Consider the following 19,268-nt stretch of genomic DNA (forward strand, 5'->3'; position numbering starts at 1 on the left):
TTATACGAATGTCACAATAACCAATCGAATGTTATAGGTATCCTTGTATATACCGCGTATAGTTGAATATAATAATGTAATCTCTATTGTGATGATAAATAATTGTATGAGATGAGAGGAATGAAGAGCAAGTCACCTGTTCGCCAGTCATACCTAGTTTAAATATTTATTGGTTAGTATCACGATTTCAGTTGCAGCATTTTAGCCGGCGAGGAGGAGGCTTACCAGGAATAGAAATGGAGGCCATCATATTACTATTTTTATTAAAGGGTTGGAGATTAATTATGAACGAAAGCATTTATAATGATGTTTGGAAAAGTGATTGACAGTCGCTATGTTTTGTAGATCTTTGTATAATATAATGTTATGTTCGTATGTTAGTTGAATACTACGGGACACCATAATACCTATATTATGAAAAGCCTTAGGATTGTGTGGATTGTCAGATGATTTGCAAGGTCTCAGATTTGTATACCATATGAGTTTATGACTAAGCTGTTCCGACCAACTGCATTCAAGCCCAGATTAAAGATGCAAGGGAGGCTTGGACCCTGGCCCACAACGGATATCGAGTAATAGTGGGCCCTTGACGGGTAGTACCTACGTTTACTATAATATATGGATACCTAATGTGTATATTATATTATTATTTGGCCGCGAGCCCAAAATTATCTTCATCTCGGGCTTGTACAAGAGTACTTATAGTTTGATTCTGAGATTTAATTTGGACTTTAGAAGGGGACGAATAAATATGAAATATGAAGTTCGCTATTTTTCTTTCAGATTAAAGGTGACGTTTCTAGATAAAAAGCGTTTGTCCAGTGTTATCTCAAGATGTTTGGTTTCATTTTGTACTGAAACATTTATGGAACTAAATCTTAATAATAATAATATATGAATATTCGCTAATTTAGCGTACGGGCAAGCGACTGTAGCAAGCTGTAATACATACGTGATATAACTTTGTCATAAATTATAATTTTAAAACTCAGACGATTAGATCTACATAAATTACTTTTAAAATTCATTCTGTGACCCTAATACAATTCGCCCTATATCAATATTCTATATATTATTATTTACTGCGATATGTCAGTAGGTACGAAACAATGAAAAGAATAATGAAAGTATAATTATATACATGCGTGCTTTATATTATTTATAACAACCATATAGGAATTATATATATTTATGGGTCGTACTGACATATTTTCGTGTTAATAGTTTCTGTTATATTTATTAGTATTATTATATATTTTATTATTTTAATGTGTTGTAATAAGAATTATGCTTAAAACTATACTACACTATATATTACACTGTAATGTGCATTGTTATTTATTTAAATTTTTTATGCACACACCCCTTCAGGGTGTACGCGGTACTTACTAACTACTAAACAACAATAATACATTACAATATAGTAAAGTCATAAGTGTTAGTAAAATAATACTGACTAAAGTAGTATTGTGCTTAAAGTGTATATTAACCATTAAGTGTAAATCAAGTGCATTAGTCAACAGTATTATTTAATGTTCAAAACAAATGGAAATTGTTGGATCTCGATTTGGTTGAACTATTTGTGTGGGTAACAAAAGCCGCTATATAGCTAATAGTTCATTTTCACTATTTTTTTTATTCGTACGCTTTGTAATAAGAGATTTTGAGTTTTCAGTGTTTTCACTCGCGTTTTCCGCAGGCAATTTGATTTAGTGGCATGGCAATTGCGGTTTTCTGTGTAGCCTAACCAAACTTACGTATAGGATACATGATACCGCAGTCCATAAACTGCCGAAACGTTTGTATATATATGAATGCAGAATTATTCAAGTTAAAACAGTTCCGTTTTCATATAAATAGTTTGATCACATTGGGTGGTATACGAACTTTGGTACTTAGCTTTTGGCTGTTTCATATATTTGTATAGATCAATGATCATTATAATTTATATTGTATAGGTAGTAAATAATGTGGATAGTGGTTTATCACGCGTCATATAATATGTTACATTTTAGCAGCGTTTTACTATGTTTTTTTCAACAGGAATATAATATCAAATATTATTTTAAATTATAACAAGGATAAAATATGTGTTGATAAAATTATAATTTATTTGATTCATGCCAATTAGCCAGTAAAGTTTAAAAAATAAATACATAATATATACATAAAAAATAAAATTTAAAAGTGAATGGTATATAATATACATTGTATAGTATATAAATTATAAGTGTATATTATTATAATCATAATTAAGTACCTAAATTGTTACAATAAGTGTTAATGTTATAAATTATAACTATAATTGATTGTAATTGGATTAGTGCTATTATTTTTCTTTGGTTCAACAAGAATAATAATAATAATCGGTAGTTATGAAAAAATAAAAATGTTTGATTTATTCTTAATTCATTGGAAATTATAAATTCCTAAAGGAAGTCAGATTCATATGAATCATTACTAGTTATGAATATTAATAATGATAGTAATGGTAACAAGGATATAAAAATAATAAAAACACTCAAAATGTAGAACACCCTCGGGGAAAGGTTTGGTTAGAATTCGCGTGTAAAATGCTGCTTTTAATAACCTTTTAAACACATAACACCCACCAAGTGTATTTATGTTAATAGGCACTATATAATGTGCAATTCATAATATTATATAGGTATATGATATTGATTCGATTTTATAATTTCAGTATCATTATTGATACGAAGGCTAACCATATATGATACATCGAAAGCATATTACATCTATTATAAAATATAAATACAACCTATACGCTTTTTTTTTATATCTTTAACGATGTAAACAAATTATTTAATACACAAATAAAACGACTTATACAATATAATATATATATATAGCTCGTTCAATAATTATTGAATTATAGGGACATTCTAGGGGTTTCTTAAAGTATGACTCATATATTAATTATTTTAAAAAAATAGCCTAATTAAGTTATGTGAATAAACCAAAAACAATAATTATGTGTATCAAGAATCAAAAGTTTATAATATTAATGCCTTTTATTTTAAAAATATGATATTAACTGCATTTATTATTTAAATTAATAAGTTATATATAATTTCTACGATAAGAAACATTGTATACTGCACCACAAGCTATATCAGCTTATCGGAAGCTGCACAAACACTCACTTCAATAGCTTATCCTTATTTTAATTTAATTTATATGCAGTGTGTTATCTATGTATAACATTGCAATTATTTGCATATTAATATATTATTATTATATCTATTAATATGTTTCAATGTGTGACATTTTACAAGAATTTAATAAAAACTGATCCAAGTTTCCTGTACAATACCGATGTATACGAATCGAATTCAATATTATTAACGACACGTTTGTATGCGCGCCGATATACAGACGTGCTGCAGTGATGTTCGTATTGTGTGCATATTATATATTATATAAAGTTATTATCGTACCTATTATAGTCTTGTGTGGAAGTCATCCTTTTGTACATAATAATAATAATAATAACAACATATAATATTAATGTAAGTATTATAAACTACTAAATAGCTATTTCTCAGGTGCGCGTGAATACGAAAACGGGTTTTGTATATAATATCGTCGTTAGAAAATGTTATTTATTCGAAACGCGTTCCGTTTATATTACGGGAAAAAATATTTGTTACCGGACCAAAAATATAATAGCGTTATGACTTAACGTTATGATATCGGTGGTAACCAAATTATAATATATTGGTGTGCCCGGCTGGCAACCGAAACACCTATACCTACCTACCTCCAGCTGGGGGATAGACGAACTACAAAAGTTCCCGTCGGATCTACAGTGCTCGGCCGGCCGCGAGGAAGAGGACCGTTGTAGAGGAGAGGACGCTTAATTTGTATTCATCGAATATCTATATGACCATAGGCCATAATATCCATTATACGTGTATTGAGTTGTGTGCCCCACACCGCGTGTCGATTAATGCGTAATGTTATTCACGCACTGGCCGGCGTTTTCGTTTAAGTATAGATATGTTTAAAAAAAAATATTTAAAATGCCCAAGTACCTACATACTTTTTTACTTTGGTTTTTTTCGTTAGTTTATATCTACGTCGGTCTCGCCGATCGTTGTATACACACAAACGTTTTATTGTATGAGGTAGTATTACAGATATGTAGTATTATAGAATATATGCATAATATTATAATTAATAATATTATAAAATATATCCAAATGAGGTATCGGAAATAAATCGTTACCGTATAATCATAATAATGTGTCGGATCACTCTGTCGGAATGTGAAAGTGAATGACATTTAAACATTTTTACCAACGGGCATTTTGTGCGGCGGCGTTTGATGGAGGTCGAAATGTGTATATATACATACATCTAAATTATCTATAGGTATAATCGTCACGATATTTACGTCATATTGATAATATATTATTGCCGTGGCAGTGACAGTGACGCCCATAATAATAACGGTTCGTGTGAGTTTTCGTCGGTCCTTATACATATAGTATATATGTATAATATAATATGGATATTGACCACAATGGTATAACGACATAATTATTTTTCACTTACTGCACAGTTACATATTAATATATTATGCATAGTATAACCTAACCTATACGCACCCAGACAACTAATAATATATATTTTATATTATCGGCTCATAGGCGCAATTTGTGCGTGTGTGGGAGTTGGTTTAGCGCCCCCAGTTTTGCAATCTGCATCGCGCTCAAAATGATTAAATGCCATATTCATGCCTTAAGGTTATAATTAGTTTTTATTTTATATTAATACGTTATTATGCGCCGTACTGAGCCATCATTTAATATGCGATTAATGAAGGGTGGATGGTGTAGTGACGGGGTGAAGTTGTTCATTGCTTTCCCGAATTAATTTCAGATTTCTGAAGTTCTCCCTGGCCAGATGAAAACCAAAACATTTTCCATTCTATATTCTGTTTTCCTAAAACACGTCTTGTGCAACTATAGCGGACGAGGGTCCGAATTTGTTATTCATCATTATATGCATATATCGTTATTTGATTTTTGAGTTATTAGCTAAACAAGTTACACCGTTACTATATTGACATAATATTATGCATCTATTGTTCTGTTAGGTTCGCCCTGTAAAATAATAATGAAACAGCGCCCCCAGTTTTTTCATTGAAATCTCGGCCCTGCATAAGTAGGTACCTACCTGTACCTATATTATTTAAAACGTGCGTAATATATTATATTAATATGCGCGTATAATTCGATCGAACGATCAACGAATCGAATGAGCTATGCATTTAATTTATATACATATATTACATCCGCCGCGGATGACGTAATATTCAAATTAAAAATAACATAATATATAATATACCGACGATAGGAGAAAATATTCAAATACGTGTTATGTATTTAGGTACAACTGCAGGGTGTCCGCCAGAAGACCGTTTTCGACCGCTGCAATCGCGGAGGACTATGAACGTTATAAACACTGATATAATATATAGGGTGATTCACCAAGCACGCTCACCCCCTTTTTTCAATTGAATATTTATTTGTGATTTTTGGTTTTTTAAATATATCTACTCAAAAGCCATACTTATTTTCAAATTTTTAAACTTTTTTGTACTACCCACTTAGGGATTTTCACGTGGTGATACAAACTTCAGATGTTTTTCAAATGAGAACAACAGTTTTTTATTCTAAGTTTTTTAGTGGATCTTTTTTTTTGAATATTCAAAATTCAAACGAGTAATTTTTGGTAATTTACTTAAATGTTTATCCTAAGTATAATAGACCTCAAAAATGGTTTTACAAAAATATAAAGTTGATGTAATATCGGGTCTAATATTTTTTAAACTTAGACCTTTTTAACAATTTATTAACATAAATTAATCATTAAATTTATAAAATTTTCAATTCTCCATAGCCACAATATCTTCAGAATCAATTATTTTGAACCAATTAACCTTATTATCCTATTATTCTGTATTAGTATATACAAAGTTAAATAGGTAACTAAAAACTACTTGTTTGAATTTTGATTCTGACACGTCAACATTTTCAGAAAATTAAACACTAAATAATTTGCAGTAGAAAATAGGTGTTCTCATCTGAAAAATATAGAAGCTTGTATCTCCACAAAACACTTAAGTAGGTAGTTGCTACAAAAAATCTCAAGAATTTGAAAATACGATTTTTGAGTATATTTAAAAATTTTAAAAATCATATTTTGAATAACTACACGATTGAAGAAAAAGAGGGAAGAGCACGCTTGATGAATCACCCTGTATAAACCTAATATAATAATAATTATTATAATATTATTTATACGCGAATTATTCGCCGTTCGTAAAACCACTCGCTGCAATACACGCGTCCTCTCAACGTATACACTGTGGCGATATTTTTCGTCGTCGTAGTCATCGATTTCCTGCAACAACGAGTGTACATAATAATATGATGGCATAATAATAGTAATAATATGTAATATACTCTAAGACCTTGTCGTTTATGCAGTGCGTATAGGTACAATAATTTATACACTGTAGAGAGGAGGTAACGATATAGGTATAGGTATACTCGATTTCGATTAGTCATCGGATTTCCATAAAATATTTCCAACACACTGTTTTGTGAATGAGCTAGTCCATATTTTTTTTGCACCTAAATGTTATTATACCGCAGTGATTCGCGCTGTAGTTATATTATATTATACTGCTGCAGGTATATTATATTAGACACACGTTGTTGTTGGTGGTCAGTAAAGTAATATCTGCGGCGCCGTGATTTCGTCATGATTATGTTACAACTGTAAGCATGAATACAAAATACGAATTACAATATAATACTATACACAGTTATTTTAATATTATGTTATGCATACCTAAATGGCTACCAGATTTTATTCGACCGTTTTCGTGTATTTGTACTTTGCGTATCAACGAGGCAACGAGACGGATTTAATTTATTTTTCAAACGCGTAATTAAACGCGATTCTATTCACCCAAACTCTTTTTATTGACACAGACATACCACGCCGTACACTATAACTACGTAGTAAACGTAGGATGGTACGATTATATATATATACATGTATATATATATTACACACATCGGTCCATACAATTTGTACATACTATCTATATAATTAGAATTTAGAACGAAAAGGTATCAAAATAATTAATATCGATGTTTAGAAAATATGTATTTTCAAATGCGTCATAATTAATTAGTGCTAATGTATAATACGTGTTGTTTATATGAACGCAACCAATTATTAACCATGTACAGGTACCGACAAAATTCTAATCTTATTAAAAATTACGTTAACTTTGGTGATGACTGATGACCTATTATACAAGATGCAAACACTTGAAGACTAAAGACAATTAGATTAAAATGAATGACGTACCTATACATAATAATATTATATACATATATACTTTGATTTATGTAATAAATTTCCGACACGTACCTATAAATGATAGTTTATGATATCCAAGCGACCAAGCCGCATATATTTTGTTTGTCTATAATTCTTTTTTAGCGTTATTATGAAAAGTTGCAGGCTATTACTTATTTCTCATCTCACTGCCGGTAAAGTTTTTTTCATATTACCTAACTGAAAATAATGCGTTTAATTTTAATTATTTTTAATGTTATTACTTATTACATTAGGTACTTATAGTAATTAAAATGTGTATAAAATAAGTTAAATTAAAATTGGTCCTCAAAAATAACAGATTAGAACGTTTACTTCAAAAAAATAATAGGTACATTATATCATCCATAAACATAAAAATTGTAAATTTCTTTATTACGTCACGAGTAGGTAAACAAGAAATATTTTTCACATTCCAATACGCTCATGTAATGACTAAAAAATACGAGTACAAATAAGATAGGATTTAGGTGCTTGGGTGGGTCACTAGCAGACTCGAGCGTCTTCAAATTTAAGAGAAATTACCATTTATCACATAGTGAAAACAACTGTCTTAGAAGTATAACAACTTTGTAAACGTGTTTATATATAATATGCTTACCTACTCAAAATTTAAAAATACATTTTTTATCAAAAGAAATGCAATGTTTGATTAACTGACCATCTATAAATATATTGAAGGTGTTAGCAGTGAAAACTTTAATATTTAATGAATAAAGCTTTTAAACACTTAAAAAATGTTTATCGAAGATAACATATGTTATAGTATACAGTTAGAAATATAAAAAAAATCAAATAATATTTGTTGAAAATACGTCTTTCGTTTAACTCGTGTATGTGATATCATTGAGTATATAGATACTACAATATATTCAGATTCTCAATGGTGGTAACTGATAAACAAAAAAAATAATAAAAAATCACTACCCTGCAGTTGTAGTATAAAAATGTCGAACTATAATTTATTTTCAAAATCTTCGTAAATTTCACTGTAATGTGGTAAAGTGGTTTTTGGGCAGGTCCCCGTCGATTCTACCAGTAAACGTACCTATAGCTTTAAAACAACCTATTATAGATTCTGCCACCTATTAATTTTTACCCGAGATCACCATGGTTAATCAGGGTCATCATGGATTTGTTAATCCTCAACAGTACTAATTAATTGAAACAACAATTTATATTTGACTTGATTATTCAAAACAAAATATTTTTTTTAGGTATAGGTAAGTACGCAAATGAAATAATATAATTTTTGTTGATTTCTATATACCGCTACGACGTTGCAGGCAACTGTATAGCGATGGAATATCAAACGCATAGGTATGAATTTTAAAAACCATTACCGTTACCAAACTAGCAAGTCTTTACTACAAACGATTTTATACGAAACACGATTTAAACGCAAACTCTCTTATATTTACATACACTGTCTTTTTAATTCCATTCCTGATGAATTCTCTCCTCAGACATAAATAAGAAACTTTAATCGGGACTAATTATTGAATATTAAAAAAACATAATGCTGTTTTTATTTTTAGTATGTAGGGTATTTAATTTTTTGTATTATTAAAGTTATATTGTGTGCTTGTGATGGTGGTTGTGATGGAGTAGTGATGGTGGTTATGGGGATGGTGGTAATGATGGAGGTCTTCTCTTTCTTGAACTTTTGTCAATCTGATTATAATATTCAACTATGATTCAACTATGTTCTATTTTGTGGGTAGGTACCTATCTACTTTTAGTAAAATATACCAATTAACTATTTATTAATATGTCGATGATGATTGGAAATTAAAAGTGCAAATGTGTTGATACCTAAATATTATTAGTATCACCAGTATTGGTTATTATCTTCTTGATTGAACAAGATGGATACATATTTTGGGTACAATTCTAAGCGTTAAAACAGTAGACTACCTACCTATCGGGGTTAATGAACAAATAATAAAATACACTATATTTAAACAAGTCGTTATGGGTAATTTGTTTTATTTTATAAAAATCTATAAAAAAATCTTACAAAGGTATTATTAGACTAATATTTCATCAACAGAACTCACTTTAACAAAGAGCTTAATATCGTCATAAAAAATAGGAAGCTTCCGGAAGCACGTTAAGAGTAGTCACAGTAGAAAAGAATCGACCGTAAAAATATGTTTTTTTATTTTAAATAGTTCTCAGGCCTCGTCTATTGTAGAAACATGGTTTTAGTATCAGAATAATCACGAGAAGTTGTACTAAAATTCTTGAACAGATTGTTGAAGTATATATTCTAATACATTTTATTTACATTTGAAGTTTGTACAAAATTTTCATTTTTTAAAATAATTATATAAAATTGGCAAAATCAGATATCGAATACGGGTATGCTGGCAAATAGATCCTACACAGTATACGTCATCGAGATCCCGGTAACCATTCTGATAAGAAAGTATACCATGTCTTTTAAATCGAAAATATCTCTTGACTTGTTACATAAAACCACCATGGGTAAAGAAGAACCATGTTGTTAGCCTATTTATATGGGATCCCGTTGACCCACGTCTTATTTGTTCATACATAGATTGTTTTTATTGGTTCTAAAAATATATATCTATTATAAAAAAAAATGTTTGAATATTTGCAAATAATTTCTCAAGTTTGGGTGGGTGGTGGGTTGAGGAAAAATACACCACATGGTAAAATAATATTATTCAAAAACTTAAAGGACTCGTAATATTATTAAATCAACGATTATAGAGATATTTGTAGCAATGTTTGATCGCCATTTTATAAAATATATTAATATTAATATTATTTTTTGTTGTGTACAATAATGTAGCATAGTCATCCGAGTTAAAAGGAAAAAAATAAACAAGAATATTTTATGACATTCACAGTATACATATTTCTTCTTGTTTTGAGGTTTGATTTTGGTATCGCGAACAATAATATTACTATCGTGTTTCAAGTGCTCGGCGTTTCACAGTGGTACAACGTTGTTTCTATTTACATCTTTACATCGCACATAATATGTGATATTATCACTCGGCGTTATGATATAGAAATATTGCCATATTATACAGTGTGATTTACAAAGCATGCTCACCATTAATTTTTTCCTTTCCAATCTATTCAAATTATGATTTTTTTTGGAATTTTTAAATTTACTTTAAGACTATACATAATATATATCCAAATTTCTGAGTTTTTTACACTACTTAAGGAGTATTCTGTGATACAAACTTCTATTTTTCAAATGAGAACCCTTTTTTTTACAGTAAACTATATAAGTAGATAATTTTTTTTTTAAATTGTGATGTAGGTAGTTACTTATTAAAAATTAGAATGAGTTATTAAAATGTTTACACTAATGATAAAAGGCCTTAACAATGGTTTTACAAAAATATAAAATTATGTAATATTGAATCTAGTGTTTATCATACTTAGACCATTTTTACAAATTACTAATGTTGATAGTTTATTTTCTCATTTAAAAAAACAAAAGTTAGGAAATATGGTCATAGGTACATGTATATTTAAAAATTCTAAAAATAGGATTTTGAATAACTGCGTTGTTGAAAAATGGGCTGAGCGTGATTGTCGTGAATCGCCCTGTGTATATAATATACCTCGACGCGGTGAACTTCGCCGCAGTCGGGCGCGTGCAACCAACGTCTAAATGGGTACGCACTTGTACGTATATAGGTAATATAGTAATATTATATTATGTGTTATATGCGTAATATAACATTAGCGGCCGATAAACGAAAACGGGTTTATTACGTTATTATATAAAATGTAGAATGAAAAATATGTAATGCGTCGCGTATACGATATAATAATAATTAATGTGATACGCGTATATATTATACAGGAGGCACGGTCAGGAATCTCGTTATATATTTTGACAGTGGATAGGATATAGGTAACTAATATAGTGATGCGAACTCCGACCTGCAAAATATACGAAAAACAAAGAAAAATACTGCAGTGCATACCGTTTATAGGGAAATCGGTTACAACGAAATATTGGTTCTATAACTATGTATTTATTTCCAAGGTCCCGGAACATCTCCAACATCAGTGGGGTCATTTGGATCACATAATTTTTGGTGTTGCAAACTTTTTAATAGATATTAAATCCTCTTTTTCTGCCCTCCTTCGATGGCCTCAAACCTCTAATACAATAATATAGTGTGTAAAGGGTTCACCCAAATTTAAATATAAATTTTCAATAAAAAAAGGATGAACAATAAAAGTGCAATACTCAACACCCGAGTATGGTTAGATATAACTTAAACTATTGACATAATATGGCAATAGCTAATAAATATCTTATGAGCTTCATATCAAAATTAGATTTAGTCATTGTTTAATGTTTATTATTTGTTTAAAAATTAAGTTCAACGTAAACTAAAACTTAGAAACTTGAATATTTTTGGTTTTGCATGTGTTACACTTTGCATGTACTCATCAAACTTTTTTTATAATGAAGTAATGGGGACGATGGACACCATAATATAACCACATCAAGGTACACTGTTTTCTCCGCTTTATCATGTGCAATGATGTAATAATAGTTCAAACCTCTCAAAGTAAATAGTTCATATAATTAATGATTTTTGTAAAAACATTGACCATTTTTTAAATAATTATGGAAATTATAACAATAAATTATAGTGTGAATAACATTATCTGTGTTTGTCGAAAGGTGTTTTTAATATTTAAAAAATTTGAATAGTAAAAATTCTAAACATTTAACCAAAAAATAAAACCACAATATTAATAAAAGTTTTTGGCAAAACACAGATAACATTCATCTTTATAATAATTGTTATTATACCTACATATTATATGGAATTATGTTCATTTAAATAATGTAATCATGATGGGAAATTTTTAATATACTTTACGTGTGTGAGACAGAGATAACATTTTTACTGTTGTACAAGTTGTACAAGTTATTATTACCCACTATTTTTTTTACAAAAATATTTTATCGGTAATAATCTTATCATCGACATTCGTTTTATCATGTGTATACTGTATATAGGTACCTATTGAAATTAGATCAAGGTGTCATAAGGTGAAAATAGGTGTGATAAACAGTATTAGTTTTAATGTACCTATAGTTGTTATGTACATAAATGATGTTGAACAAAATAAAATTACTAAAATTAGTAAAACTACCTATCATATATTCATATGCATTATACATGTAAAGCATTTACATGAGTGCATGTACATGTACCTGAGTAGTGAGTACCAATTCCATTTTTAATTGTCTTGAAATGTTGTTATTATTTATTTATTATTGGTTATAACTTACGAGTTAAACGAACAATTTTTGAAACTATAATATATACTTTATAGTCTCTACGCATTTCGTTATAACTTTATAAAAATCAACATAATATACCTATAGACGTGCGTACACCTATCCATATAGGGAGCTCCTGTGGGCCAATTTTTTTTCTCCAAATATAGTTGCTAGGTGGTATGTATAAATTGCAAGTATCAGGCAATCTTATATCTCGAACCATGACTAATATCAATAAATTATCTTTGAAAATATAGCAACGGATTATGCTATCCAAAATACTCCACCTCCCCAGTACCAGCTAGGTCTGCTCACTCCCATGCCGATACGCCTATAATTTATACACAGTAGTTTCGTATTTTGAACCTCGCGTTATCTCGAAAGAAAATCCCCTCGACATTTTTTTCCGTTCTCCTGCGTGGGATTCGACACGACATCGACGGTTTACTCTATAATATAGTACTATATTGTATTATGAATTATGATGCAAGTCACATAACAGTAAGACGTTCGATTTTTATTGTACACATATTTTACTGTCTAGTCGCGTACCTTAAATGACGTTTTTACTGTTATGATAGCTGGTACGACCTACGTGTTTGATGCGCACTATACGTACACGTCCAATATACGTGTATAATATAATATAGCCATATAGGTACCCACCGAACCGATACACCTGCAACACGCGCGTTATCGCATTTTAAAAAGCACTGCAACTTATTATACGTATTGGACGGCCGCGGTCGTTATACCTATCGATCACCTATTATACACGCGTGTGCGTTCGTTTTTTGACCTTGAGTTCAGCTGATTAACATGCGCGCACGCATCGGCCCGGACCCGCGGAATCCGATGGTAATCAGTCTATACCGCGGTCGGCGATGCGTCTGCGTGTAAACAACGGCAACGTGTACAGCGCGAGCACTGCACCACTCGAACACCACATAATTACCATAGTCGTGTAATATATTATATCTTGTCGTACGTGTAAACGGCGTGTTTCGCGACCATGTTCCCGGCCGGCGTGTTGACCGTGAGACGCACCGCCGCCGTCGCCGCGGCCAGACCGCTTTGCAGGATAGTCGTGGCCGGCGTCCGTCACCGGTCCAGCGACGATCGGAAATGCGTGGTCGGGTCTACGCGCCGTCCACCGGAACCCAAACCGAGGCGGTCGTTCGTGCGCCTCAGCTGCGGTCGCAGTGCCACCGACTTCGCTGGCACCGTAGGTTATTGTACGCGCGCCGGCAAAAATATCGTACCGTTCGTGTTGGCCGACATCGGCGAAGGCATCAGCGAGGTGACCGTCAAGGAGTGGTACGTTAACGTGGGTGACGTGGTATCAGAATTCGACGACGTATGCGAGGTGGAGAGCGACAAGGCGACCGTGACCATAACCAGCCGGTACGCGGGTGTCGTGACCAAGGTACACTACGAGACGGGAGCCACGGCCCGGGTAGGCAGCGCCCTGGTGGACATCGAGGTGGTCGAGGACGGCGAGACGGCGGCCGCGGAGCAACTGGCGGATGGAGCGGAAGTAGTGGCAGATAATGTGGAGGAAGTCGCCGCCACGTCGTCGGGAGAACCCGCGGACGCTGACGCCACCGGTGCAGGCGTAACGGCGCAGGTTCTGACCACTCCCGCGGTGCGCAGGATCGCCGCCGAAAAGGGTATCGATCTGACTGCAGTCCGAGGTACTGGCAAACACGGTCGTGTGCTCAAGGAGGACATACTCGGGTCCGCCGACCAGTCGACAGCCACAGCAGTCGACAGTCGGCCGCCACTTTCGGTGCCGCTGCAGGACTTCATACCACTGACCGGTTACGCAAAGACAATGCGGAACACAATGGAGGCGTCCAACAAGATACCGACGTTGGTCATCACGGACGAGGTGAACCTGACTAAGTTGATGGAACTGAAGGCACAGCTGGCGCCACACATCAAGCTGACACTGTTGCCGTTCCTGTTGAAGGCCACCTCGTTAGCGTTGGCCCGGCACCCACGTATCAACAGCACCGCCAGCCCCGACTTCAAGTCGTACAGGCCCAATGAGTCACACAATATCGGCGTGGCCATCGATACCCCTCTCGGGCTTGCGGTACCCAACGTCAAGGACGTGCAGACGCTATCCGTGGTCGGCGTAGCCCGCCGGCTGGCCGAGCTCCGGGCCAAGGCCGCGGCTGGCAAGCTGGCGCCATCTGACGTGACGGGCGGTACGTTCACGCTGTCCAACATGGGCTCGATCGCAGGGTCGGCGTTCCAGCCGATGATCCTGCCACCCGAGGTGGCCATCGGCGCGTTCGGCCGGATCAACTACCGGCCACGGTACGACGACCAACATCAACTGGTCCGAACGCCCGTTATGGGCGTGTCTTGGGGTGCAGACCACCGGATCCTGGACGGGGCCGCGGTGGCCAAGTTCTTCAAGGACTGGAAGACGTACGTGGAGAACCCGTCGTTAGTGTTGGCCGACGTTCAGCTGAATTCTGAAACGCCGCCGCAATCGTAATAACACGGTCATCTCGGCCGCAGTTAAATACTCTTTTAAAATATTATGATTTCTATTGAGTTTTTTAAAATAAATAATTATTTAATAAAATATGTAATAAACAAAGACCGGACTTTCATGCACTTCAAATTTTAATATAATATGCACTTAAAAAGTTCAAAATATTAGTATTAGTAATATTAAACCCTATTTGTTTTCTTTCTCTGACCCACGCGCAACATAACAAATCAATGTTTAGCAGAACCAACACTGTTGACATTTTTATTATTAAAGTGAATTCACTTAGTATCAAACTTTAAGCTAAGAACATTACCTGTGTCCCTACATCGGATTTTTTACGATATTTTAATTTTTTACAATTTATATGCATTTTTAATTGTTATAATTTACGCTCGCTCATAATTTACATGAAAATTAAAATATCATAAAATAGTCAAAGTAGGGACACAGGTTATGTTTTAAAATTGAATTTTGATAATAGGTGAATTCACTCTAATATTAAAAGTAATAACACAGGGTTGGTTCCGCTAAATGTAAATTTGCTAGTTTGCGCGTGGGTCAGAGAGAGAAAACAAATAGTGCGCTGACATAATCCTCTCAAGTAAAAATAGCGGTGAATGACCTACGGATAACGTAGGTACGGAAAACAGTATAATACGACCTATTGTGAAATTGTATTATTTTTCAAATTTATCTACGTTTTGATTACATTTAAAGCGTATAATGTGCAGATGAAACATGCATCATTTCTATGACAAAATGTGTGCGCAAACACTAAAAATATGCAAAAATATGTTAAAATTGTTTTTGTCGTTTTCTTTAATCACGCTTATGATCGTTGAAAATCCATTAACTGCACGCATAATGAAACATTAAAAGTAAAATCCTGTCTCTAATAATAAGTCTTTGCGCAACAGTTGGCCGCGTGTGCGTCGTGTTTACACGTTTTTACCCACGTGGCCACGTATATACACGACACACAATATGTATCGTATTGTCATAACATTATGTTATGTGATAGGTTCACTCGGAAAGACAGAGGTTCTTGACTGTTTATATTATAATATTATACCTACCATTTTCAAACACACCTACCCAGCAAAAGTCGTGTTATTGTTACAAACACCGTTTAAATGCAAGTGTGACAATAAGTGTAACGAGTTCAACAATCATTTCTTCCCGTACGATTTCTAATGTGTCCCACGCACGAATCGCGTAAGGCGTTAATTTATAATTATAATAATTATTGTCATCAGAGATGTATGTTACGTATTATGCTTAATAATCCGATTCGCCAACGCTCGCGAACACCGAAGAAAATACTATTTGATTTCGACGTGTCGAAGCACATTTGCGTAATTTTCTATATTCGGACCATTCCCGATGGATGTGAAATCGGGAAAAGAAGCTTTTGAGGGGTAAAGCCCTTCATTATTAAAATTATTGTTTATATAATATAAAATGTCTTACAAACATTTTATATTATAAAATTATACTGTTTTTTTTTTTTTATGTATATTAGGTATTTAAAAATATCAACCTATAGTTCTTTTAACTATTAAGATTTAAATTAAAACCATGAATTCAAATGAGCTTGAAATACAAACTTAACTAATTGACAATATTTAAATAATTTTACTTAGTCATTAAATATCAATGAACTTTACCGTAGCACCCCCAACTTGAGGATTTAGAGTACCTACCTACGAAATTATGGAACATTGGGACTAAAACAAACCCGCACAGACAACTTCAGATCTCGTACAGCACTGGGGCGGATGCTGTAGAAACATATCTGGGGCATATATACAGAAACGTCATGATTTTTGTCTGAGGGGCGTATACTAAATGTGTACAAATTTGAAAAATAGTAATATATTAATATACGTCATTAGAGTTCATAGAAAAAAGGTGATGGCACATTGGTTCCCTGTGGCGTGGCGTGGCGTACTTACTTGAAACTTTTCGGAGGGCAACCCACAGCCCTGCAGCCCCAATAACTCCATAAAGGTATCCGGTGGATACTATACTATACTATACTATACCTTTATGGATACTATCCACTGTAGCTTGTAGGTAATTTTTGTAACTACCTGTTGTAAGTAAAATATGTACTATATAGTATAATATACCATATAGTTAATACTAAATTATAATCTATTGACCATTTCAGCATTGCCCCCTAAAAAACTCTAAGGGCCGTATTCATAGTCGATGATTCAGAATAAGTATACTACTTAAACAATACCTTTGACACAAACGCGAGTTTCATAAATAAAAGAGACTTTGGCGTAAGAAAATAAAAAGTATTACTTGTTTTTAAGGTTGGCTGAGATCTACCTTAAACATTGCTTATAGTTATTATCAGAATTTTTTTATTTTTTCAATTATCAAAATTAGCTTAAGCAATACTTATTCTTAAGCATTGACTATGAATATTGAATTCGACTCTAAGTATAGCAAAATTCTACTTTTCCCCCTTGCAATAATTTCAGGGAGCAAGTAACACCCCACCCCCCAACATTACTGAACATGGTTATAGTCAGTTGACGATTTCTTATTCATTAATCATTATGATATAATTATACATAATTATATTATATAATATTATTATTTAATTTAATAATTGTATCAATTATATCAATTCAATAACTATTAACTATTGGCTCTTAAAGAACTGCATTAGAGGCTATTCCGATCGTAAAAGAATTTACCAAATGAATGCAACACTTGCATTTTATAATATGTAGACTTTGTTGGCGTTTCTGGTACTTTTTCGGGTCTTCGCTGGAGGTAGAACTTTTCGTTGGCTATATTATAATTTATTATGTCGCATGCGCGCGTCACTTGAAGGCTATATCGTTTGGAGTTTGCTATGTTTTAATTCGAAATAAATTCGATATGTATGAAAAAAAAATGTTTATAATTATAAATCTTATACATAATATGACATCACGACAACTGAAACAATACTCCCTTGGTTGAATCATGATTTTAGGGTTCTCGTCAAGGTCGTTCACGCGTTTGCAGACAATGATGATAATAATATTATCTCAGAGATGATCATTTGCTGTCGATCCGATAACTTGCAGCTACTGTGATGGCGTATAGGTACGTGTACCTATCTATCTATTGATGTCATTATATTATTTCATGTATTACAATAAATCTTGCACCATCCGACGATAATATATTATATATAAATTATAAACATATAGTATAAGTATAAGTATACTATATTACTATAAGTTTAACCCAAAAATATAGGCGTTTATATATGCTTTACATCAAAGGTGGGTGAGTTGATGTGAAAAAAAAATCGTTAGTTAAATAAGTCAAAATTAAGTTCTACATTGATAGTTATAACAAACAATATATTTAACTTTTTAAACTTTTATTTTTTAATAACGAAAATAAAAAAATTTAAATCGCATGTAAATTATTTTTGAAAAATTCAAAATTGCAAATTTGTAATTCTGGTTTTTTGAAAAATATTAAATGTAAAAATATTTATTTATGTCATGTAGTTTATTTTTAACAAAGTCTTGAAATCTTATTTTGTTTGTTAAATAAAGTTGATCCAGTAGTAAAAAACATTTTGTAAAAGGTTTTACATTTCAAATTAATGATCCTTACTTTAAAAAATATTGACATTTTAAAGTCATAATAATAAACCACTTGACTTAGATAAATGTTTTTACAGTCAAAAGTTTTCTAAACGCCAGATTTACAAATCGGCTATTTTGTTTTAAAATTGTTTATTTTTAGTATTAAAAAAATCAATATCAAAAATGTTATATTAATATAATACACATGTAGCTCAAAACTCAATAAATTATGTATAAAAAAATGTTAAATATTGATCATAACAAAATAAATTTAATTTATCAGGTCTTCCTGTTACACCCCATATAATATTATATAATCTATATATAATAAATAATTGTCTAGGACTTTATTTGATCTATACAGTATACACATATAATAATATTATTATAATGTTTTTGAAACTTT

The 19,268-nt window shown here is 32.4% G+C and overlaps 1 protein-coding gene across 1 annotated transcript; it reads left to right on the forward strand.

Annotated features, from left to right (window-relative positions):
- Nucleotides 1-13,593: 13,593 nt before the first annotated feature.
- On the forward strand, nucleotides 13,594-15,376 carry LOC100165054 (lipoamide acyltransferase component of branched-chain alpha-keto acid dehydrogenase complex, mitochondrial). The gene has a single exon (XM_001952666.5). It carries the CDS (start codon nucleotides 13,758-13,760, stop codon nucleotides 15,252-15,254), a length of 1,497 nt encoding a protein of 498 aa, XP_001952701.1. The 5' UTR covers nucleotides 13,594-13,757; the 3' UTR covers nucleotides 15,255-15,376.
- The last annotated feature ends 3,892 nt before the right edge of the window (nucleotides 15,377-19,268 follow it).

The sequence above is a fragment of the Acyrthosiphon pisum genome, chromosome A2 (genome assembly GCF_005508785.2).
Source record: "Acyrthosiphon pisum isolate AL4f chromosome A2, pea_aphid_22Mar2018_4r6ur, whole genome shotgun sequence".
Taxonomy (NCBI): domain Eukaryota; kingdom Metazoa; phylum Arthropoda; class Insecta; order Hemiptera; family Aphididae; genus Acyrthosiphon; species Acyrthosiphon pisum.

What these genes read in the sequence shown, in the direction of transcription:
- LOC100165054 (XM_001952666.5), top strand. Translation starts at nt 13,758, where the DNA reads ATGTTCCCGGCCGGCGTGTTGACCGTGAGACGCACCGCCGCCGTCGCC.